The sequence below is a fragment of the Quercus lobata genome, chromosome 3, assembly GCF_001633185.2.
Source record: "Quercus lobata isolate SW786 chromosome 3, ValleyOak3.0 Primary Assembly, whole genome shotgun sequence".
NCBI classification, from domain to species: Eukaryota; Viridiplantae; Streptophyta; class Magnoliopsida; order Fagales; family Fagaceae; genus Quercus; species Quercus lobata.
In genome coordinates this window covers 31,782,986-31,808,265 of record NC_044906.1, presented here as the reverse complement: position 1 = coordinate 31,808,265, position 25,280 = coordinate 31,782,986, and the positions used below count along the sequence as shown (strand labels likewise).

The following is a 25,280-nucleotide window of genomic DNA, read 5'->3' as shown; positions in this document are numbered from 1 at the left end:
CACATTCAAAAACTATTGCTGCCAATACAGGACTATAATATAATGTGTTATTAATTAGTTATTTTTGTATTCAATTTAATTATGACATGTTTGCTTATTAAAATATATGCCTCAGATAAAAAAAAGATATAGAAAAATATCACCTCGCCTCACCCACCCAACAAACATGGCATTGTCCTTTTTCTCAAAAAAAACAAAAAAAAACACATGGCATTGTCCTCAGACCTCACCTTATGTTGTCTGACTCACAGTACCCCACGTTTTCCCCTCTAAAGTCATTTAGATGATTAAATCTCTCATGCGCCTGCCCATGAGACCTGCCTCTCACAGGCAGTGGGCCCCACAGCAGGTCTCATGTGCCAGGGCATGAGACACCACCTCCAATTAAATTTAGTGCGCAAAACGTGCTTCTCACGTCTGCGTCTGCGTATGTGTTTGTTTGTTTTTTTTTCTCTTTTCAAGCCATGATTGTTGACTTTTGTTATGAACAATGTATATTAGTGGATCCGTATACTGTTTATGTGATCCACAAACTTCAATTTTCAATAATTTTTTTATTAAATATAATTATTACAGTACTATTTATATATTTAAAAATTATTTTACTAAAATACTGTATCCAAACGACCCTTGCTCTAAAAATCAAGTGGTCAACAAAAGTTGCGTTACGTTGGTTGTAGATTTAGGACGAACTCCAAAATTGTTTATTTTACTCCCAACTCCAAACATTTTATCCTAAAGAGTACTACCAGAAAAATGGTGGACACCCATCTGAACCAAAATTCAGTCCAAGATGTTTTGGACTATGATAGACAGAAAGAGCTGAAAGCCTTTGATGATACTAAGGCAGGTGTTAAAGGACTTATTGACTCTGGGATGGTGAAAATCCCTCCCATATTTGTGATACCAACAGATGAACTCTCATGTGAGAAATCATATTCAGGATCAACCCACCTCCAGGTTCCAGTGATAGACCTCAAAGACATCCGTGAAGGCGGTGTTCAACGAAAACAAGTTGTTGAGGAAATTCAGCATGCTTCAGAGACATGGGGGCTCTTCCAGATTGTGAATCATGGGATCTCTGAAGAAGTCCTGGATGATATGATCAAAGGAACTCGCAGATTTCATGAACAACCAACTGAAGTAAAAAGGGAGTATTACTCGCGTGATGTACCAAAGAACGTGAGTTTTTTTAGTAATTATCACCTTTATAAGGTAGAATTTGCTAACTGGAGAGATACTTTGTCTTTTTCCATGGCTCCTGTTGCTCCAAGTCCTGAAGAATATCCAGCAGTCTGCAGGTACTACCAGTCCTTGTGAAGTAATATGCATAAATATGTTCTCTTTCTTTGAGCTTCAAGTTTGCTTTGAATACTTGCAACAGCAATATGATAAAAAATAGCTCCCGAATATGATGATGGATATTTGATTCATAGAATGGTTAACACTTTCATTTTGAGAGATTAAAAAAAATTCTCTATATGGTCCTAAAATAAAATTTTATTGAGGAACAATAAGGAGTCATTAGAAGAAAATATATCCAGAACCCAACAAAAGAGACGAAGAGATCCTTTTCCAAGATTTACTCCAACTTTTTTTTGATAAAAGTGAGTGATGAATTTTGAAGAAAACAAAAATCTCTGTGAGAATTCTGAGAAATAAATTGCCAAGACCGTTTTTTCTTCCCAAGGAATTATAACGGAATTGAACAAAAGACTTGAATTGAATAAATTTGAAATTTAGAGGACTAAATTGAATGAAAGTAAAGATAAAGGTTTGAAATAAGTTTCAATCAAACTTAGAGGGTTCAATTTGCATTTTAGCCAATAAAAAATTATCATATTATAACCTCTGTTCTGATAAGAAGTGTAAAAATTGACACTGAGTCTAATCCATAAAATTTTCCCATCACTAAACAATATTTCCTTGTACAAAATTGGGCTCTCCAATTTTAGATGGATGATTTTTTGAAATAAAAAGAAATAGGATGTGCAGCAGTGGCCACATAATTATAACATTGCAGTTGATGTGTGTTTCCTGAGAAGGCATCCTTCAGATACAACATATATGGTGAAAATTTGATATGGAATAATTGTCTGGATATCTATCCATTGCATAGCTTTCTAATTAAACAAACTGCAGGGACATTGTAATCAGTTATTCACAGCAAGTAAAGAGGCTGGGACTTACCCTCTTGGAGTTACTATCCGAGGGCCTGGGGCTCAGATCTAATCATCTGGCTGAGATGGAGTGTGCTGCAGGACACAGCCTTGTCTGTCACTACTATCCAGCATGCCCTGAGCCTAACAGAACAATGGGAACCAGTGAGCACACAGATCCTGATTTCTTCACTATTCTTCTACAAGACCAAATTGGAGGCCTACAAGCCCTTTACCAAAATCAGTGGGTTGATATCCCTCCAGTGACAGGAGCTTTAGTGGTTAATCTTGGGGACCTTTTTCAGGCAAGTACAGCTACACATCGTACAAGAAACAATCTATTAAGAAGTGATATTGCAAATGATTCCCAATTACTCCCATAAACTGTCTTTGTTATGACATTTGAATTTGACTAATATGAGTTACCTATCAAATAAAGATGATTAATATGAGTTTTGTATGTGACACCTATATTTAATGAACTTCTCACATAATTTCCACATATTGTTTGATTTCCAATATGTTCTGAGACATTGAAGGACAAGGAAACTAACAATATCCATTTGAAACCTGTTATATCATTCTACAATTTCATCTCTTTCTATGTCTTTTTTGACAACAAAAACAAATTCGAATGTTTAGGAAACATGCAAAAGTAAAGAATGAAAAAATTTTGAAGCTTCTATGACCCTTATATTGCCTAATTTGGGATCTACTTTACCATCTCGACAATGCAGCTAAGACAAAATCTGGCACAAATATAAAACATGTGAATGTAACAGCATTGTTTTGGCGCAGCTTATCTCAAATGACAAGTTCATAAGTGCGACACATAGAGTCCTTGCCAACCAAGTAGGCCCTAGAATATCAGTGGCATGCTTGTTCAGCAATCATATGCAGAAGCAGATGCAGCCAGTCAATCGGCTTTATGGTCCAATAAAAGAGTTGTTATCAGATGACAATCCTCCTTTATACAGGGAAACATTGGAGAAGGAGTATGCTTTCTGCTATGTCTCAAAAGGACTCGGCAACTCTGCACTTGATAATTTCAGACTCTGAGTTTTGGAAGGAAGAAATTTATGCCTGAAGCATCTGCAATTTGACATTAAATTTTCTTAGGTCTCCCAAACCAATCAATCACATGAGTTGGTTCGTGTTGTTCCAAGTATTGTGCATGTGTGTGTCTGTATGATTGTGTCTCTGAACCTTGAGAATGTACCTACAGTTGGGTTGTATATTTATTTAAAGTTTGCATTCCGCAACAAATAAACACACTAATATAGGAAATTATAAACCTTTTTTTTTTGCTAGGTAAATATGCAGGGGCTAAAAACCCCCGAGCTCAAGGTATACAGGAACACCGGGTGCCACTGGGCTACAAGACCCAATAGCATAAGAAATTATAAACTTAATATAACACGCATGCTGCAATAATATAGGAATTATACTTATATTTGAGAAAACAAATATTGCAATTCTAAACTCAATGTAGCATGTTACATGTGTTCCATAAAATATCAATATACATTTTTTTTTTTTTTAAATCTTGGATATTTTCAAATTAATCAATCAATTATAGTATATTACAAAAAAACAAGTAAATTTTCTCCATTTTAATAAAACAATACTATAATTATGCAATTTAAATCTTTTATTAAATTACTTTATATATATATACACACACACATATATATATGCACTATCTATTATTGTTGAATACAAAGTACATTATATGTTCCATTATATAAAACTTTAAAAAAAATTATTAAATTTTTCTACACATTGCATGAGTTTGCTACTAATGTTCATAAATTATAAAATATAAGAGAATCAATATGATTTATGACCAATGAATGCGACACAACGTGGGTAAACAACCCATGAAAGGGATGGTTCATAAACTATAAGAGAGAAAGCTAGTAATACAAATCACAAATTACAAGTCATGTAAACATTTGAAATTCATCTTAGTTGCTTTCAATATCAATGGTCAAATTATATAAATAAATAAATAAATAAATATATATATATATATAGAGAGAGAGAGAGAGAGAGAGAGAGAGAGAGAGAGAGAGGGCTATGTTTGCAATTGACCAAATCTCAAGAGTCTTTTTGTATTTTGGACAAAAATAAAAGTACATGATGAAACCCAATTTTAGCTGTGGGACCCGGCCCAAAAATAATGGGCTAGTCCAAATTCAGGCCCGTCCGAGGAGCGTCCTGTCCGAAGAGAAATCACAGATAAAGCATTACTCAGTCCCAATAGCGCCAAAGAAACCTGTCCGAGGAGTAACTCCTCCTCGGACATTACGAAGCCCAGACGAAGAACTTGCCCCAACCATTTCAATTCATCCTCCCAGCATATAAAATGAATAAAATCCAAAATATCTCATGGAAAACTGCCACCACCACATTAATTGCGCCCCAACCACCCTCTTGGCTGCATTAATGAGGAAAAAACCCCTGAACAGTACTACCTTGGCCTCTGCAACTCACAAAGGGAGTGATAACGGCATCTGATGGGACATATGCTCAAGTAGATGCTTAGATGATCAACAAGTGTAAGGTTGAGATGAGAAGAGGAGAACTATATAATGTAGTGGAGTCCCTCAAAGAAGAGGGACGGGAAAACTGTATTCGGAACTGAAGAAATAGAATCATACGTTAGAGATCCATTCTTGTGTTTTTATCTTCTGCAACAATATTGTCCATGTATCAGACCGAATAGACTCACTGAGGCTAAGTTCTTTGACCCATCCTCTACAAATATTTATTGTGGGTTGCGCCTTGGGCCAAGGCCTGATCAATAGAATTTGGGCCAGGAAAATCGTGCAACTACAATTGGCGCCATCTGTGGGAAGAACTAGGGCATCGGCTAGCACAACGGTCGAGCATGGCAGAACTAGGTCCGCACCAGGAGAATCCTCACCAGGCTAACTCCCAACAGACACAACCCACCGAGTCCCAGAGGCAAAATAACCCCGTCAACCCAGGCGGCAGGGGAAATCGTGAGGGAAGTGTGCATACTATCCGGACAAGCCAGAGTCACACTCAGATAGGTAGTCATGTGTCCCAGAGGCGAAATAGTCACCAGGCCATGCAGCGAGAGATAGATGATCTGAAAAGGAAGCTACGACGAGAGCAGCGAAAATGATCTCCTTCTGACTCAGACGAGTCCTCTAATACGGAAGATGCGAGTTACCGGCGGAGGTCAAGGACCCCCCCAAGTGAAACCTTTTCCTACGAAAAGGAACCACGCCCTATGCGGAAGTATGAGAGCACATCCAGCAAGGGTTCGGGAAACGATGCCAGGAAGAAGGCGCTGGACTAGGTTTCAAGGTCCCCCTTCACGTATAGAATTGAAGGGGCTAAGCTGCCTCGACGTTTCAACCAACCGGCATTCGCCATCTATAACGGCCGAACAGACCCGGTAGAGCATGTGAGTCAGTTTAACTAGAAAATGGCAATCTACTCGCAAAATGAAGCCCTTATGTGCAAAATCTTCCCGTCCAGCTTGGGATCAATGGCGATGAGGTGGTTCAACGGCCTGAAGACAAATTCCATAAGCTCATACAAGCAGCTCACTCGGGATTTCTGCTCCCGCTTTATCACCAACACCAGAGTCCCCAGACCCTCGGTTCGCTATTGTCCTTATCCATGCACGAAGGAGAGACTCTGAAAGCATACTTGGATAGATATTAGGAGGTGTATAACGACCTGGATGACAACCATGATGCTGTCGCTATCAGCACGTTCAAAAGCGGGCTCCCCATCGAGCATGGCTTAAGGAAATCCCTCACTGGTAAACCGGTTGCCAACGTTGATCAGTTGAGGGATAGGATCGACAAATACAAAAGGGTGGAGGAAGATCAGCAGCAAGGAAGGGGAAAGGAGAAGGTCATCCCCCCCAAAGCAAATGATTTTAGATTTGAACGGTATAACCCTAGCCAGCCGAGGAGAGATTTTTCGCGACAGGCTGGGCAAAGCAACCCGCAGACAGTAAATGCCGTCTTCAAGGAGCCAGTATAGCAGGTACTGGAGAAAGTAAGGAACGAGCCCTATTTCAGATGGCCGGGAAAGATGGCTGGAGACCCTTCCAAACGTAACCAGAACCTGTACTGCCACTATCATCAGGACCATGAGCATACCACTGAGGATTGCAGGAATCTGTGGAATCACCTAGACCAGTTGGTCCGAGAAGGGAAGCTACATCACCTTCTGCACCCCTCGAGCGGCCACCCCGGTCAGGTAGTACAAGAGTCTCGAAAGGATGTGTTCCTAAGACCCCCCACCAGAACGATACATGTCATCCTCGCTGCACCAGGAAGAACTGGGCCACCCCTTCCTAGGGTACTAGCTGTTGATCGGCTCCCCTTCGAGGGCAGGCAGAGGGAACTCAAGAGGTCAAAAAAGGGAAGATTGAAATACATTGTTCAGGTATCACTTCTATATTAATGCGGCCAGGAGATTAGCTGCAGTGCATTTAATGCAAAGGTAGCAGCTTTCTCCTTAGATATTTTAGGGCTCATTCTTATCGTATATCTCTGCAGTGCTCGTCCGCCCCAAATGAATTTCAGGGGTTGTCATCCTTGCTGTCGATCCATTTTCTAGGACCTCGGCTAAGTCCGGCCGAGGAAGTTTTTATCCTTGGCACACTCTCGAAACCCTTAGGACCAAACCCCACCTTCTATTCATCAGTGCAATCTCCTCTGACAAAGACATCTCCTCCTAGGGCAGATTTTTGTTCTCGGCTTGGGCCACAGGCCCAATATGTGAGCAAATAGTGAACTTCTGGGCCCAATGACCCTACAATAATAATAAAATGAAAGTGTACTTTAGGTCCTTAAAGTATGCATGTTATTATTTTTATTTTGGCCCTTTACATTTATAAATTTTTATTTAGGCATTTCATGTTTGATTGATTTTTTATTTTTTTGTTTGATACATTTTTTTTGTTTGGTCCTTCAAGAAAATGAAAATTTTAAAACACAACGGTCAATAGGAAAACAAATAAAACATGCATGAAGGAGCAAAATAAAAAATTTTAATGATAAATAATCAAAATGAAAACAATTTTAAATTTTAAAGACCAAAAATATACTTTATCACTTTATCCTAGTCTGCTAAAAAGTATAATTGATGCGAGAAGTAGACAAAGAAACCCACAATTTATTGTCACCTTATTATTATTATTTTTTGGATGGGTTCTTGTGGTCTTGTACCTTTATGGCCAAATAATGTTGACAAAGGTTATAGATGATATGACCAAGCTACGTAATTATTAATATATATAAATATAAATATATATATATATAATATAGATTAATTCAAATAAAACACGTAGGAATTTTTATTTTGGTGGGTGGGACTTCCGAAAGATTGACGTGATTTATCAAGTGCAACCAATTATTTATAGAGGTTTTTGCTATTTTTCCAAATCAGTGTTAGTTTACTTTAAAAATTATTGCAGAATGCTTATAGTATTGGCTTGCAAACATTGGAGACGAAGTGAGTACAACACATTTCCTAAAATAATTATGTGAAGTGGTGGCTTTAAGAATTTTTATAGGGCGTTTTTTAAAAAGTATAAATTACATGATCTAACAAAAAAGAGATTGATCTTGGACTTTTTTCCTAGGATCTATTGGGCATTTGGGCTTGCTATGTTATAATCCTTTTTTTTTTCTTTTTTTTTTTTTCAGATTTTAGTTCAAAAAAAATTTTTGGGCTTTTTTTTGCTTGAAAGCCCCAATATATTGTTAAGTAAAATAAATTATGGAGTAAAATTTAATTTTATTGACTTTAGGTCTTTTTGGAATTCGCTTATTTTGTTTATTTTGTTGAAATTGAAAATTTTCTGCTGAAAGTATTGTAGATAAAAGTAAAAATTACCTGAAATAATACAGTAAGACTGGTGAATAGTATTAAAAAGTGCAATGAGCCCTATGAATAATAGTAAAAATAAGCTGAATAGTAAAATAAATTGATTTTTTAATATAAAGCCAAAGCACATTCAAAAACTATTTCTCCGTATATTTTTATTCTTTGTGTGGATTACCTCAGCCAGCTCATTGAAGAGAAGTGTAATGGGAAGATGTGGAATCCGTTGAAGGCATCTAGAAGTGGGCCGGCTTTTTCGCACCTTATGTTTGCGGATGATCTAGTTCTTTTTGCTAAAGCGGATCTATTAAATTGTTGCAGTATCAGAGACGTTTTGGATGAGTTTTGTGCGGTTTCGGGGCAAACTATCAGTGATTCTAAATCTAGAGTTTATTTTTCGCCTAATGTGGATCGTGACTCTAGAGAATCGTTGAGTGATATCCTTGGCTGTATGTCTACTCCAAATCTGGGGAAGTATCTTGGAATCCCCATCAAGCATCCAAATTCTTCTTCTCAGGATTTCAATTTTATTTTGGATAGGATTAAAGGAAAATTAGCGGGGCGGAAGGCTAATCTTTTGTCGTTGGCTGGTAGGGCTGTGTTGGTCCAAGCTTCAACTTCAACCATTCCTTCTTATGCTATGCAATGCTCCTATCTTCCGGACCGAATTTTGCAAGGAGTGGATCGTGTAAACAGAAATTTTCTCTGGGGTTCAACTGACACAGTAAAGAAAATGCACTGGGTCGGCTGGCACAAAGTTACGAAACCGAAATCTGAGGGAGGTTTGGGACTGCAAACTGCCAAGGGAAGGAACATTGCTTTACTTTCCAAGTTGAACTGGCGGCTGCATACAGAGAGAGACTCCCCATGGGCTCAGGTGCTGAGCGCTAAATACTGTACTGCCCAAAGAATACACTCTAGGAATGGGAGGAATCTTCCTAGGTCGCGGGTTTGGTCAGCTGTGAAGAAAGGGGAGGATACTTTCAATAGGGGCATCAAATGGGTAGTTGGCAGCAATAGTAATCTCAGGTTTTGGTCTGATCACTGGCTATCTGAAGGTTCGGTTCGCCAAATGATCCAAGGCCCCCTGTCTGTGGTGGATCAGCAACTAAGAATCAAGGATATCTTCAAGGACGGAGTTTGGGATTGGGACTGTCTGTCTTGTGAGATCCCACAGCACATCAAATACATCATTCAAGCCACTCCATGTGCTCTTTCTTCTACGGGTGGGGATAGACTTGCTTGGGCTGCCTCAAAGCAGGGAAATTTTGATCTTGGAAGTGCATACAAAATTGCTATGGGGGATTATCATGCTGGGGTCTTTTCAGGGAAGTGGATTTGGAAAGCGGATATACTCCCTAGAATCAAAACTTTTGTCTGGCAGTGCTACCATAACAGCATCGGGGTCAAGGAATGTTTAGTGAGAAGGGGAATGCTTGATAATGGTGTCTGCACCCTTTGTGGTAGAAATCCGGAAACGATTATTCATGCATTGAGGGACTGTAAGGAGGTCAAACCTGTGTGGATCCAGCTGGGAGTGCGATGGGATGATAGAAGATTTTGGTCAAATGATTTACATCAGTGGCTTGAGATCAACGGCAAAGAGGGGAGCTGCCGAGAGCCTTGCCTTTCCCATTGGAGAACAATATTCTTATTTGCTATCTGGCTCATATGGAAGAGTAGAAATCAAGCCGTGTTCAAGGATAAAACCCAAAATCCCAGGTTAGTGACGGAGATTATTAACAGAGCTACGGAGTATACCTACTGTGCATCATCTTGTTTTAAACCCAGTAGAATGGTAATGAGACAGGTTAGATGGGAGAAGCCCCAGACTGGTTGGGTTAAATTAAATACTGATGGTGCGTCGGGGCCAGGTACGGACAGAACTGGATGTGGAGGTATCATTAGAGATGAGCAAGGGCGCTGGATCACTGGATTTTCGAGGAGAATTGGAGTAGCGAATAGTTTTATTGCTGAGTTGTGGGGGGTTCGTGATGGGTTACACCTGTGTTGCTGCAGAAATTTTGATTCTTTAGAAGTAGAGATTGATGCCAAAGCTGTCTTGGATGCTCTTCTTAATCCTGAATATGTTAATATGATCGTGTCTCCCTTATTAGATGATTGTAGAGCGTTGGCGACACGATTCCGTCGCATCTGTTTCAAACACTGTTACCGGGAGGCGAATTGGTGTGCTGACAAGCTGGCTGGGATAGGAGCTAACCAATCCTCAGATTTTATTATTTTCCAAAGTCCGCCTGTGGACATTTTAACTTCCCTTGAGGAAGATGCTTCTGGTTTGTACCGCTCCAGGTTGTGTCCTGAGAGCTCTGTTTCTTAGTTTATGTTATTCCTCTGTTTTACCAAAAAAAAAAAATATATATATATATATATATATAATGTGTTATTAATTAGTATTTTTGTATTCAATTTAATTATGACATGTTTGCTTAAAATATATGCCTCAGATAAAAAAAAGATATGGAAAAATATCACCTCGCCTCACCCACCCAACAAACATGGCATGTCCTTTTTCTCTCAAAAAAAAAAAAAAAAAAAAACACATGGCATTGTCCTCATACCTCACCTTATTTTGTCTGACTCACAGTGCCCCACGTTTTCCACTATAAAGTCATTTAGATGATTAAGGGTGTGTTTGGATAGAACTTATTTTGTTGAAACTGAAAATTGAAAACGCTGTAACAAAATAATTTTTAAATGTGTGAATAGTGATGTGGGACCTGTTTTTAATGAAAAATTGATAAAAAATGAAATTTGTGGGTCCGTGAACAGTGCATATGTGCAATGTTCACTGCAGAAAGTCAACATTTGCGGTTACTGTTCATTGAACAGTAACCGCAATACTCCAAAATGCGTGAAAACAAAAAAAAGAAAAAGAAAAAAAAAAAGAACAAAACGCAGCTTGGAAACGCAGACTTGGAATCCAAACACACACTAAATCTCTCATGCGCCAGCCCATGAGACCTGCCTCTCACAGGCAGGTGGGCCCCACAGCAGGTCTCATTCGCCGGGGCATGAGGTACCACCTTGAATTAAATTCAGTGTGCAAAACGTGATTCCCACGTCTGTGTCTGTCTCTGTCTTTGTTTGTTTGTTTGTTTGTTTTTTTTTTTTTTTTCATGATGTGATTGTTAACTTTTCTTGTAAATAGTGTATATTAGTAGATTCTGTGCACTATTTATGAGACCCACAAACTTCACTTTTCAATAATTTTTTCAATAAATATGATTATTATGGTACTATTTACATATTTGAAAATTATTTTGCTAAAATACTGTATCCAAACGACCCTTGCTCTAAAAATCAAGTGGTCAACAAAAGCTGCGTTACGTTGGTTGTAGATTTAGGACGAACTCCAAAATTGTTTATTTTACTCCAACTCCAAAAATTTTATCCTAAAGAGTACTACCAGAAAAATGGTGGACACCCATCTGAACCAAAATTCAGTCCAAGATGTTTTGGACTATGATAGACAGAAAGAGCTGAAAGCCTTTGATGATACTAAGGCAGGTGTTAAAGGACTTATTGACTCTGGGATAGTGAAAATCCCTCCCATATTTGTGATACCAACAGATGAACTCTCATGTGAGAAATCATATTCAGGATCAACCCACCTCCAGGTTCCAGTGATAGACCTCAAAGACATCCGTGAAGGCGGTGTTCAACGAAAACAAGTTGTTGAGGAAATTCAGCATGCTTCAGAGACATGGGGGCTCTTCCAGATTGTGAATCATGGGATCTCTGAAGAAGTCCTGGATGATATGATCAAAGGAACTCGCAGATTTCATGAACAACCAACTGAAGTAAAAAGGGAGTATTACTCGCGTGATGTACCAAAGAACGTGAATTTTTTGAGTAATTATCACCTTTATAAGGCAAAATTTGCTAACTGGAGAGATACTTTGTCTTTTTCCATGGCTCCTGTTGCTCCAAGTCCTGAAGAATATCCAGCAGTCTGCAGGTACTACTAGTCCTTGTGAAGTAATATGCATAAATATGTTCTCTTTCTTTGAGCTTCAAGTTTGCTTTGAATACTTGCAACAGCAATATGATAAAAAATAGCTCCCGAATATGATGATGGATATTTGATTCATAGAATGGTTAACGCTTTCATTTTGAGAGATTAAAAAAATTCTCTATATGGTCCTAAAATAAAATTTTATTGAGGAACAATAAGGAGTCATTAGAAGAAAATATATCCAGAACCCAACAAAAGAGACGAAGTCATCCTTTTCCAAGATTTACTCCAACCTTTTTTTGATAAAAGTGAGTGATGAATTTTGAAGAAAACAAAAATCTCTGTGAGAATTCTGAGAAATAAATTGCCAAGACAGTTATTTCTTCCCAAGGAATTATAACGGAATTGAACAAAAGACTTGAATTGAATAAATTTGAAATTTAGAGGACTAAATTGAATGAAAGTAAAGATAAAGGTTTGAAATAAGTTTCAATCAAACTTAGAGGGTTCAATTTGCATTTTAGCCAATAAAAAATTATCATATTATAACCTCTGTTCTGATAAAAAGTGTAAAAATTGACACTTAGTCTAATCCATAAAATTTTCCCATCACTAAACAATATTTCCTTGTACAAAATTGGGCTCTCCAATTTTAGATGGATGATTTTTTGAAATAAAAAGAAATAGGATGTGCAGCAGTAGCCACATAATTATAACATCAGTTGATGTGTGTTTCCTGAGAAGGCATCCTTCAGATACAACATATATGGTGAAAATTTGATGTGGAATAATTGTCTGGATATCTATCAATTGCATAGCTTTCTAATTAAACAAACTGCAGGGACATTGTAATCAGTTATTCACAGCAAGTAAAGAGGCTGGGACTTACCCTCTTGGAGTTACTATCCGAGGGCCTGGGGCTCAGATCTAATCATCTGGCTGAGATGGAGTGTGCTGCAGGACACAGCCTTGTCTGTCACTACTATCCAGCATGCCCTGAGCCTAACAGAACAATGGGAACCAGTGAGCACACAGATCCTGATTTCTTCACTATTCTTCTACAAGACCAAATTGGAGGCCTACAAGCCCTTTACCAAAATCAGTGGGTTGATATCCCTCCAGTGACAGGAGCTTTAGTGGTTAATCTTGGGGACCTTTTTCAGGCAAGTACAGCTACACAACATACAAGAAACAATCTATTAAGAAGTGATATTGCAAATGATTCCCAATTACTCCCATAAACTGTCTTTGCTATGACATTTGAATTTGACTAATATGAGTTACCTATCAAATAAAGATGATTAATATGAGTTTTGTATGTGACACCTATATTTAATGAACTTCTCACATAATTTCCACATATTGTTTGATTTCCAAGATGTTCTGAGACATTGAAGGACAGGGTAACTAACAATATCCACTTGAAACCTGTTATATCATTCTACAATTTCATCTCTTTCTATGTCTTTTTTGACAACAAAAACAAATTCCAATGTTTAGGAAACATGCAAAAGTAAAGAATGAAAATTTTTTGAAGCTTCTATGACCCTTATAATGCCTAATTTGGGATCTACTTTACCATCTCGACAATTCAGCTAAGACAAAATCTGGCACAAATATAAAACATGTGAATGTAACAGCATTGTTTTGGTGCAGCTTATCTCAAATGACAAGTTCATAAGTGCGACACATAGAGTCCTGGCCAACCAAGTAGGCCCTAGAATATCAGTGGCATGCTTGTTCAGCAATCCTATGCAGAAACAGATGCAGCCAGTCAATCGGCTTTATGGTCCAATAAAAGAGTTGTTATCAGATGACAATCCTCCTTTATACAGGGAAACATCGGCGAAGGAGTATGCTTTCTGCTATGGCTCAAAAGGACTCAGCAACTCTGCACTTGATAATTTCAGACTCTGAGTTTTGGAAGGAAGAAATTTATGCCTGAAGTATCTGCAATTTGACATTAAATTTTCAGAAGTCCCCCAAACCAATCAATCACATGAGTTAGTTTGTGTCGTTCCAAGTATTGTGCATGTGTGTGTCTGTATGATTGTGTCTCTGAACCTTGAGAATGAACCTACTGTTGGGTTGTATATTTATTTAAAGTTTGCATTCCACAACAAATAAACACACTAATATAGGAAATTATAAACTTAATATAACATGCATGCTGCAATAATAGGAATTCTGCTTATATTTGAGAGAAAAAAAAAATATATATTACAATTCTAAACTTAATGTAACATGTTACATGTATTCCATGAAATGGCAGTATACATTAAAAAAAAAAAAAAAAAAAACTTGGATATGTTCAAATTAGTCAATCATTTATAGTATATTACAAAAAAAACAAGTAAATTTTCTCCATTTTAATAAAAAAAATACTATAATTATGTAATTTAAATCTTTTATTAAATTACTTTATATATATATACATGCACTATCTATTGTTGTTGAATACAAAGTACATTATATGTTCCATTATATAAAACTTTAAAAAAAATATATTATATTATATTTTTCTACACATTGCATGAGTTTGCTATTAATGTTCCTATATTATAAAATATAAGAGAATCAATATGATTTACAACCAAAGAATGTGACACAACGTGAGTAAACAACCCATGAAAGGGATGGTTCATAAATTATAAGAGAGAAAGCCATCAAAGTAATACAAATTACAAATTACAAGTCATGTAAACATTTGACAATCATCTTAGTTGCTTTCAATATCAATGGTCAAATTATATAAATAAATAAATATATATAGAGAGAGAGAGAGAGAGGGAGGGCTATGTTTGCAATTGACCAAATCTCAAGAGTCTTTTTGTATTTTGGACAAAAATAAAAGTCCATGATGAAACCCAATTTTATCGTAAAAGGGTTCAAACCAAAATCTTTTTTAGAAAAGGGAAAAAAAAAAAAAACAGCATAACATGAAAATCTTTTTGAAAAAGAAAATTACCCATATAATTGACATGAAAGTGCTTAAACTAATAATATTAAAAAAAATGAAAGTGCACTTTTGGTCCTTAAATAAACATGATATTATTTTTATTTTGGCCCTTTACATTTATAAATTTTCATTTTGGCATTTCATGTTTGATTGATTTTTCGTTTTGTTATTTGATATATTTTTTTGTTTGTCCTTCAAGAGAATGAAAATTTTAAAACACAAATGGTCAATAGGAAAATAGATAAAACATGCATGAAGGAGAAAGATAAAAAATTTAAACCGTAAATAACCAAAATGAAAACAATTTTAAACTTTTAAAGATCAAAAATGTACTTTATCCTAGTAGTTTTCTTTTTAAGAGAAGATACTTTTTAAGCATAAAAAACCGGATTTTTTTGTTAATTTCGTGAACCGCTAAAACCGGGGTTGGACTATACGAACCGGTGAGAACCGTGTGGTCTAACCCCTTAGCAATTTTTTTTTTTTTTTACAATTTTATTCTGCTTAATTAAATTATCCATATCTTACAAGGAATTAAAAAAATTATAATTAAAATCCTTCAAAGATATACTCAACTTTACTTCAAAAATTAATCATAAATTTTAATGTTTTCCTGGTTATTATTTTATTTTATTAACTTTCTTATTTAATTATTAAATATATGCTTGAAAATCATTAAATTTCCCTCACATATATAGATACGTTGTCAATTTTGCTAGTTTTATAAATTTAATATCTATATTTAGGCTTTAATTAATTATTTAATTAATTATGACGTCATCACGATTTGACCTCGGTTTAACCTCGGTTCGACCTCAAAAACCTTGAACCTCTCTCTTTAATGGTTCAATGAACGGTCCGAGTCTGAAAATCTTGGTTAAAAAGTATAATTGATGCGAGAAGAAGACAAAGAACCCCACAATTGCTTGTCACCTTATTACTTTCTTTTTTTGGATGAGTTCTTGTGATCTTGTCACCTTTATGGCCAAATAACGTTGACAAAGGTAGGAGATGATATGACTAAGCTACGTAATTATATATATATATATATATATATATAAAGTAGATTAGTTCAAATAAAACACGTGGGAATTTTTATTTTGGTGGGTGGGACTACTGAAAGATTGACAATCAAGTGCAACTAATAATTTACGGAGGTTTGAACAAGAAAAATAATTTACGGAGGTTTTTGCTGTTTTTCCCAATTAGTGTTTAGTTTATTTAAAAATGAGTGCAGAATGCTTATAGGATTGGCTTGCCAACATTGGAGACGACATGAGTACAACACATATCCCAAAATAGAACAAAGTTTCTCTCCAAATTAGTTTAGTGAGAAACTCTACAAACTCTTTATATATTTTTATATTGAATGTGAATTTTGAAAATTTAACCGTTGAATTTCATGTTCTTATTATATTCTTAATGCTTATAAAATTTCAAGAAAATCAAAGATCAATTACTATATTATCAAACTGATATTAAAATTTCAAATTTTTATGATCTAAAATTATATATAAAACATAAGTTTATTAATCGAATAGAAAATAACATCCGATTTGAATGAAATTTGATATACATATTAAGAACCTAAAGAACATGAAATTTAACGGTTAGATTTTCAAAATTCATAAAAAAAAAAATATATATATATATATATATATATATATATATATGAGAAGTTTGAAGAGTTTCTCTCCAAACTAGTTTGGAGAGAAACTTTGTTCCCCAAAATAATCATGTTTCACCTCGATCCATATCCCATCCACTGCAAAGAATAAGGGAAGCCTTATTTTTCCTTATAAAACTTCATTTAGTATATCAAGCTATACAAAGTTGTTGTTTCCTCCAGATGTCCAATGTTTATGTCCAATGTGATGTGTGTTCTCTTTTCTTAGAACTTTATTTGTTTTTTTCTTGCTGGTGAGGACCAATACAAATTCAACTAGGTTTTAATCAAATATTTTCTTTCTATGACATTGATGACTGAGTTATGAATGTGTAATTTGATGAAGTGCTCAGAGTCTACTGCAATCATCATCAATGTTTTAACAGATTATTCACTTTCAGATTAAAGTTAGCCATTTGTAAACTTGTTCATATGATTCTTTCAATGGAACTAAATCATTTTTTGAATGTTTGAGGCAAAGGTGGACTATAGAATTGGCCTAATATATTAGTGGACTGAGGAATTATTGTCTGGGTATTGAATCTCTTGCATATTAGTTCAATCTTTTCAGTATTCAAATGCTTAGTGAGAATATTGATTGCATGTTGATGATGCAGAATATAGTGATTTTAGAAAATGGTAATCCTTGTGAAGCTTTTGTGATGGTGATGACTAAAAATGAACATGATGAAAACAAGAATTGAACTATCTCAACAATATTACAGCATGAAATAAGGAGAATTAATTTTATAAGTCTTATTGCAGTTTTTTTTTTTTTTTTTTGAAAAGTTAGTTGAATGTATTGGTCTCACTGAGAATTACTAATTGCAGACTTATTCATAAATTATTGCCGGTAAAAACATGTTAGCAAACAGTAATTTTATTTTCCATGGTCTATGATATGCCAATACAGGACTGTAATGTGTTGTTTATTGTGTTCAATTTAATTCTGAATTGTTTGCTTTTTAAAATATATGCCTCAAATATTCAAACAAGATCAAGAAAAATTTCACCTCACCCTACCAAACATCACATTGTCCACGCCCTGTTTAACTCCAGTATCCACCTGTTCCATTTTAAAGCCAATTAGGTTAGCTCTAAAAATCAAGTAGTCATCATGCAGTGCCACACTGGTTGAGGTGGTTTCTTTTGAACTTTGAACCTAGAGTACAGCAAGCTGAGAAACAGCAACACAGAATACAAGAAGCTGATATGGCAACAAACACAAAACAAAATACCTGCTCATTGGTCTAAACAAGAGGGCCTACAAGACCTAAGAAAGTCTAAAGATAATCTCCATCTACAGAAAATTCCTTTGTTCTCATCATTAAAACTTAGCCCCCAAACCAAGTTTACAATTTAAAGCCTTTAAAGCTCTGCCCTTTTCAATTGTTTGTAGCCCAAGTAACTACCTTCTCCCAACCAGGTTTACATTGTGGGCTGAATTCCATGATCAATTTTCAACACTCCTTGCAACAGGGAATTCAATGATTTCTCTGTTTGCTGTACTCTGTGTTGCTGTTTTGGCAGCTTGTTTTCAGTGAAAGAAAGATCTCTCTTGATTATCAACCAAAAAAAAAAAAAGGTGAAGGTGAAGGTGAAGAATACTGTCAGAAAAATGGTGGACACCCATCTGCACCAAAATTCAGTCCAAGATGTTTTGGACTATGATAGAGAGAAAGAGCTGAAAGCCTTTGATGATACTAAGGCGGGTGTTAAAGGACTTGTTGACACTGGGATAGTGAAAATCCCTCAAATGTTTGTCATACCAACAAATGAACTATCAAGTGAGACATCATATTCAGGGTCAACCCACCTCCATATTCCAGTGATAGACCTCAAAGACATCCATGAAGGTGGTGTTCAACGTAAACAAGTTGTTGAGGAAATTAAGTGTGTTTCGGAGACATTGGGGCTTTTCCAGATTGTGAATCATGGGATCTGAAGATGTCATGGATGATATGATCAAAGGAATTTGCAGATTTCATGAACAACCAACTGAAGTAAAAAGGGAGTATTACTCGCGTGATGCAACAAAGAACGTTACATACATGAGTAATTTTCATCTTAATTAGGCAAAAGCTGCAAACTGGAGAGATTCTTTGTCTTTTGCCATGGTTCCTGTTGCTCCAAATCCTGAGGAGTTTCCATCAGCCTGCAGGTACTCCTGGGCCTTGTGGTTTGATATTCATGAACACTTTCTCTTTCTTTAAGCTTCAAGATTGATTAAAAAGTAGCTCTCAAATATGATGATGGATATTAATTCATAAAATGGTTAACAATTTCATTTTGAGTGAGAAAAAGAAAAAGCTTCCTAAAATAAAATTTTATCAAGAAACAATAAGGAGTTTAAGATATTAGAAGATAATATATCCAGAATTCAACAAATGAGACAAAACAATTTTTTTTATAAGATTTACTAAACTGTTCATTAATAAAATTTGAGTGATGAATTTTGTAGAGAACAGAAACTTCTATGAAAAATCCGAGAAATAAATTTCCAAAACAGTTTTTTCTTCTCATAAAATTATCTTTTCTCATCATGGAAAGTTTAGGATGAAAAAAATTAGGATATTCTGATAGCTAGTGTAAAGTTTAACAGTTTAATCCATAAAAATTTCCCCATCAGATAAAAAATATTGTCTTGCACAAAATTGAGCTCTCCAATTTCAGATAGATGTTTTCTTAAATAAAAAGAATTGGCGAGGAAGAGGTAGCCCTCACATAAATGGTAACATTGCAGTTGATGTGTATTTCCTGGTGCTAAGTAAGGTGAATTAAACAACTCCTGACAAGACATCCTACTCAAATATTACATATTTGGTAAAAAAATTGATGTGGAATAATTTTCTGTACATCTATTCATTGCATAGATTTGGTAAGTTGAATTCTATTTAAACAGACTGCAGTTCAAGCAAGTGAAAGATGTTTTCAAATGCTTTATAATTAGTAAAGAATACTCATTTCACTGAACTCTTAAGTAAAGACCAATAAAAAGGATGATATTCATTACAAAAGAATAAAGCTTAAACTACGTAAAACCAACAAGATACTGGAAGAATGGGGTAACAATGAATCAAGTTCAATTGAGCAATCACCCTTGATGTCAGTTTGTTAAATGAGCATTTCAGCTGAAAGTTGCTTTTAAGATATAAGTTTAAAAGCAGGGTACAAAGCCTGGAGTAGTTATAAGGTGCAACTAACAATATATGGCTATATAGAATTAATCAAAGCAGGTGGTAGAACTATTTTCCAGCCAATGGTACCTTCAAAATAAGAGAAAAAGCATATGATTTTGAAAATTCTAGGAGTGTACCATGAGAATCAAAATTATAATAATTACAAGTTTTTATTTGGCATTAATTCTTGCCATAAATTGTTCCTAAAAACATTAGCTAAGCAATTCAACTTGCCTGCTAATGGAGCTTCACTGATTTCTCATGTAGTAATTTTCACACTCAACATGCAGGGACATTAAAATCAGTTATTCAGAGCATGTAAAGATGCTGGGACTTACCCTCTTGGAGTTACTATCCGAGGCGCTAGGGCTCAAACCTAATCATCTAATTGAGATGGGCTGTGCTGCAGGACACAACTTTGTCTGTAACTACTATCCAGCATGCCCTTAGCCTAACCGAACACTGGGAGCCAGCAATCACTCAGATCCCGATTTCTTCACAATTCTTTTACAAGACCAAATTGGACGCCTTCAAGTCCTTTACCAAAATCAGTGGGTTGATATCCCTCCAGTGATTGGTGCTTTAGTTGTTAATCTTGGAGACCTTTTTCGGGCAAGTACAGCTACACATCATAGAAGAAACAATTTATTAAGAAGTCATGGAAATGATTACCAATTACTCCCATAAACTGTCATTGTTATGATTGTTCAGTTGATGATTAATATGAGTTTAGCGTGTTACATGTCAACCTATATTAGATGAACATGTCACAGAATTTCCACTTGTTGTTTGATTTCCAAGATGTTCTGAGAATTTGAAGAACAGGAAGCTAACAATATCCACTCCAAATCTGTCTTTTTCGTGAACAAAAAGGAGTTCAAACTTCCCAATGTCGATATATATATGTTCCTAACATGAGAGTGGGCAGGAAAATATATTAGCATGTCTGGGATCTACTCTATTATCTATATAATGCAGCTAAGACAAAATCTTATACAGGTAGAAAACATGTGAATGTTGGCATTGTTTTTGGCGCAGCTTATCTCAAATGACAATTTCAAGAGTGCTGTACACAGAGTCCTGGCAAACCAAGTAGGCCCTAGAATTTCAGTGGCATGCTTCTTCAGCACTCATCTGCAGCCAGTCAATCGGCTTTATGGTCCAAAAAAGGAATTGTTATCAGATGACAATCCTCCTTTATACAGGGAAACTCTGGTGAGGGAATATGCTTTCTCCTATGCCTTGAAAGGACTTGGCAACGCTGCACTTGCTCTCTTCAGACTTTGAATTTTGGATGGAAGAAAACTAAAGTAGGCAGATAAGAAATGGCGCAGAACAACAAGAACAAAATTGAAACAATAATAAAATAAAAGAATATGACTTAGAAGTCAGCACCTAAACTATGCTTGGAGTCAGCACCAAGCATAGAAACCACTAGGAGTCAGTACCTAGAATAGACTTGGAGTCAGCACAAGACTAAAGAAAGACCAAATGGCCATTTTTTTCATTCCTCAAAATATCAACTATCTCCCAAGAAATACAATAGGTTGCTTATAAAGGATTGCTAAACCCTAGTCCTAATTGGCTAAGAAATCTTAATTGCCTTATTACAAAAATAACCTTGTTTCTAAATTAAAATACTAATAGCCTAATAAACTAATAGGACCTAAAATATAAAAATACAATTGGCTTGCAAACATAAATAATACTAAATAATAATTTTCTTGCGTCTCCCGCATCATTCTCCTCTGGTTGGAGAAAACTCAACCTCGAGTTCTAAGGCGTTGAAGGATTAGGATGTTGACAAGTAACACTTGCTTCAAGTCTAGAATCATCTTAGGGAGCATAGGGAAAAGAAAAACCTTGAATTCCATCATTGCAAACTCTTCTGAAATAACAAAATCAATGTGTGGAATTAACATAATCTTATCTTGCACCATTGGAAGTACTATGTTATTAATTTTCTCCACTTTAACAAACTGTTTGTCTTCATGCACCATGGAAGGATGATCAAAAGCAGATTCATTAGCTTCCAATATCACATCATGTGCACCCTCTAACATAATACTCTCCTTAGAAACCATCTCTTCACCTTGCTGCTCTTCAATAAATTCATTTCTTTGCATGCATGTTAAAGCAACACTTGTCGAGGCATGTACGTCTGTGTCAACATTAGGCTTTGGTGTTGCTTGAGGATTCTCCACGACAAAAGATATCATCATCAATGTTGTCTTCTATGGGGGCAGCAATAAGTTCATTATGATCAATTATCCTTGGTTTTCCAATTGAATTGGTTTGAGTCTTCATTTGCTTCATCTGAGTAATCCTGTCTTGAACATCTTTCATGAGCTTACAGATAATCCTTTAATTCCTTGGTAAATAATTCCTTGATAGATTGTTCAAAAGTGCGTTGAGGACATGAAATGGGATAAGGATTCATTGTATTTGCTTCAACTTGAAAAGTACCACACTAAGATTGGGGTAGATACTTAGCTCGAATGTATGGTGACTAATACCCATCACAAAGCTTTTCTTTCATATCTTCCCACACACTACTGGTAGGTTATACCTCATATAGCGGAAATATTCAAGATTCTCCCAAAACCTTTGTGCTTTACCTCTTAACTTCAACTTGGTATACCTAACCTCTTTATTATCTGCAAAATTTGCTTGCTCAAAGAATTGCTCCATCCCATTCATCCAGTTGAAAAAATCTTGTGGATAAGTATTACAATCATCAAAATAAGGTGCTTCTAATATTACCATGATTCTATAAAATAGTTCTTCAACAAATAGTTGGCAGTTGGAACAAAAACCTGGGTTGCTGTGATGTTCTCTAAACGGATATTTGTTGGGATTGGGCTGGTTGATAGGTTTGGATTTTGTGGGCTAGGTCTTGTATTTAAAAAAAAAAAAGAAAAAAGAAATCTGGTATTGTAAAATGTGGGCTTTGGGCTTGTTAACAAATGAGTCAGGCAAGGGTTTGTTTATGTTACTAGTGGCGATATGGCTTGTGTGATAATGTATAATAAGTTTGTTGTTTAGGCTGGGTCAGGTAGTTTAATGGGTTTCAATTTGAGTTCTTTATTTCAGATGGGCTAGGTCAAGTTGTTCTTAGTGGGAAAACACTGTGGGGTTGGAAATTAAAAATGATCGGGAAGAGTTTGAACAGAAAATAAGGTGCTGTTTTTTTTTTTTTTTTTTAAAAAAAATTAAATAAAAGGCTAGTCATTGTTACCTTTGAGATGGAATCACTAGTTTATGGAGGGATTGCGGAGGCATGGTGCTAGGCAAGTGAGGGTCATGGTGGCGCAATATTAAGAAAAGGATGGTGGTGGGGCTCACTAAGGTGCGATTTGACAGATGAGGGATGGCAGCGTTGGCTTTCTAATGGGTGGTGGCATGCGAAGAAACTTCTTGAAAGAACCTGACCAGGTCTGGCCGTGGGGTTTGTTGGGTAACCTTCTGGTGGCAAAAAAAAAAAAAAAAAATACGGTGAATAGAGTTTTTATTTTTTATTTTTTTGGGATCTGGATTGACTGCAACGATGCTTCAAATAGATTGGTGTTTGCTCTAATACCAAATATGACGTAGGACAATCAGAACAAAACTGAAACAACAATAAAATAAAGGGATATGACTTAGGAGTCAACACCTAGGCTTGACTTGGAGGCAGCACCAAGTAGGGAAAAGATTAGGAGTCAACACCTAGGGTAGACCTGGAGTCAGCACTAGACCAAACGGCCATTTTTTTCATTCGTCAAAATATCAACTATCTCCCAAGGAGTACAATAGGTTGCTTATAAAGGATTGCTAAACCCTTGTTTTAATTGGCTAGGAAACCCTAATTACCTTATTACAAAAATAACCTTGCTTCTACATTAAAATACTAATAGCCCAATAAACTAATAGGACCTAAAATATAAAAATACAATTGGCTTGCAAACATAAACAATACTAAATAATAATCTTCTTGTGTCTCCCACATCAAGAAATATATGCCTGAAGTATCTACAATATGACATTAAACTATTCGTTTGTGTTGTTCCAAGCAATGTTATGAATACTGTTTCGGACCCCGTTTCAGTTTGCCCTTTAGAACAGAATATTTCAGTACCAGCCTATTTTGGCGTACTGTTTCAGGGTGTTTCGAAGTTACATTATTTTATAATAAAAAAAATTATTAATAAAAAAAACTATATAAATTATTAAGGGTTTTAAAGAAGTTATAAGTACATATTTCAACTAATATGTAATCTTTAAGCCCAAATAATAATAATAATAATAATAATAATAAGTATCAATTCAATCATTTATAAAATATAATAAGAGTAATAATATAAAAAAAAAAAAAAACAAACTTGATGTTAATATTAGTAGTTGGAACAGTGGAAGAGGGTTAAGGCTGGAACATTCATTTTTATTGTTAGTCATGGGGGGCTCACAAAAACAAAACAAAGAAAAAATTCAAATTTTAAAACACAAATGACAAAATAGAAGAGTATGTGGGCCGGCAAAAACAGAACAAATAAAAATTTAAAACAAAGTACATAGCATACTTCCTCAAAAAAAAAAAAAAAAAAAAAAAAAAAGACATAGCATTTAAGGAAGAGTAAGGAGGTTGACAAATAGTCACATACATTACCTGTACAACACACAAATAAAAAAGGAAAGGCAGATGGGCAATAGGATCGAAACCCACCAGAAGAAAAAATCAAAAAGAGAAGAAGAGAAGAAGAAGGGTCCCAAACCCACCAGAAGAAGAAGAAAAAAAAAAATGATGAAGAAGGGTCTGTAACCAAAAAGAAGAAGGTAGGATTTTTTTTTTAAAGCCAAAATCTGGTACCGGCCGAAATTTGTATTTTTGCCGAAATTGGCCGGAATGGCCGGAACACCTTGAAATAGGCCGAAATTTGACCTGAGGTGGAATAGGGGGTATTATGGTACCAGTTTGCTTGCCGGTATGAAATATTCCGGCCGTTCTGTCTGGAACGAAACGGAATCAATAACAATCCAAATATTGTGTGTGCCTGTGTATGATTGCGTTTCTGAAACTTGAGAATGTACCTACAGTTGGGTTGTATATTTTATCACACTGCCAGTATTGTAAAGCATGTGAGTCCAAGATTTATTTAGAACTAGTCACTAACTCGTGCATTCTCTTGTTTGAATTGTGATCATTCTGCTTATTTTTTTTGTTTGGGTATTTATAGATTTGATTAGCATTTTTAATGATAATTTTTCTTTCCATTTTCACAGACCTAGGGAGCTTGTTTGAATAAAAAAAAATAATTGGAATGCATTCCACAACAAAGAAACACACTATATATGAAATGAAATGAAAGAGAAGAAGAAGGGTGATAGATGTGTGAAAACATATCAGAAATGTGACAGATATTTGAAACCAAACATTAGTAGTGGTGGAGGCATTTTGCTAAAAAAACTAACTTTACCATCAACA

At 35.6% G+C, this 25,280-nt stretch overlaps 2 protein-coding genes and 1 pseudogene across 2 annotated transcripts; all 3 read left to right on the top strand.

Annotated features, from left to right (window-relative positions):
* Positions 1 to 628: 628 nt before the first annotated feature.
* LOC115982598 (1-aminocyclopropane-1-carboxylate oxidase homolog 1-like) lies at positions 629 to 3,453 on the top strand. Its single transcript, XM_031105239.1, has 3 exons — positions 629 to 1,301; positions 2,143 to 2,464; positions 2,958 to 3,453. Exons 1-3 carry the CDS (start codon positions 757 to 759, stop codon positions 3,216 to 3,218), a joined length of 1,128 nt encoding a protein of 375 aa, XP_030961099.1. The 5' UTR covers positions 629 to 756; the 3' UTR covers positions 3,219 to 3,453.
* A 7,951-nt stretch (positions 3,454 to 11,404) lies between these two features.
* LOC115978899 (1-aminocyclopropane-1-carboxylate oxidase homolog 1-like) lies at positions 11,405 to 14,177 on the top strand. The gene is made up of 3 exons (XM_031100793.1): positions 11,405 to 12,018; positions 12,857 to 13,178; positions 13,672 to 14,177. Exons 1-3 carry the CDS (start codon positions 11,474 to 11,476, stop codon positions 13,930 to 13,932), a joined length of 1,128 nt encoding a protein of 375 aa, XP_030956653.1. The 5' UTR covers positions 11,405 to 11,473; the 3' UTR covers positions 13,933 to 14,177.
* Positions 14,178 to 18,258: 4,081 nt separating this feature from the next.
* Positions 18,259 to 21,106, top strand: LOC115980746 (annotated as a pseudogene).
* The last annotated feature ends 4,174 nt before the right edge of the window (positions 21,107 to 25,280 follow it).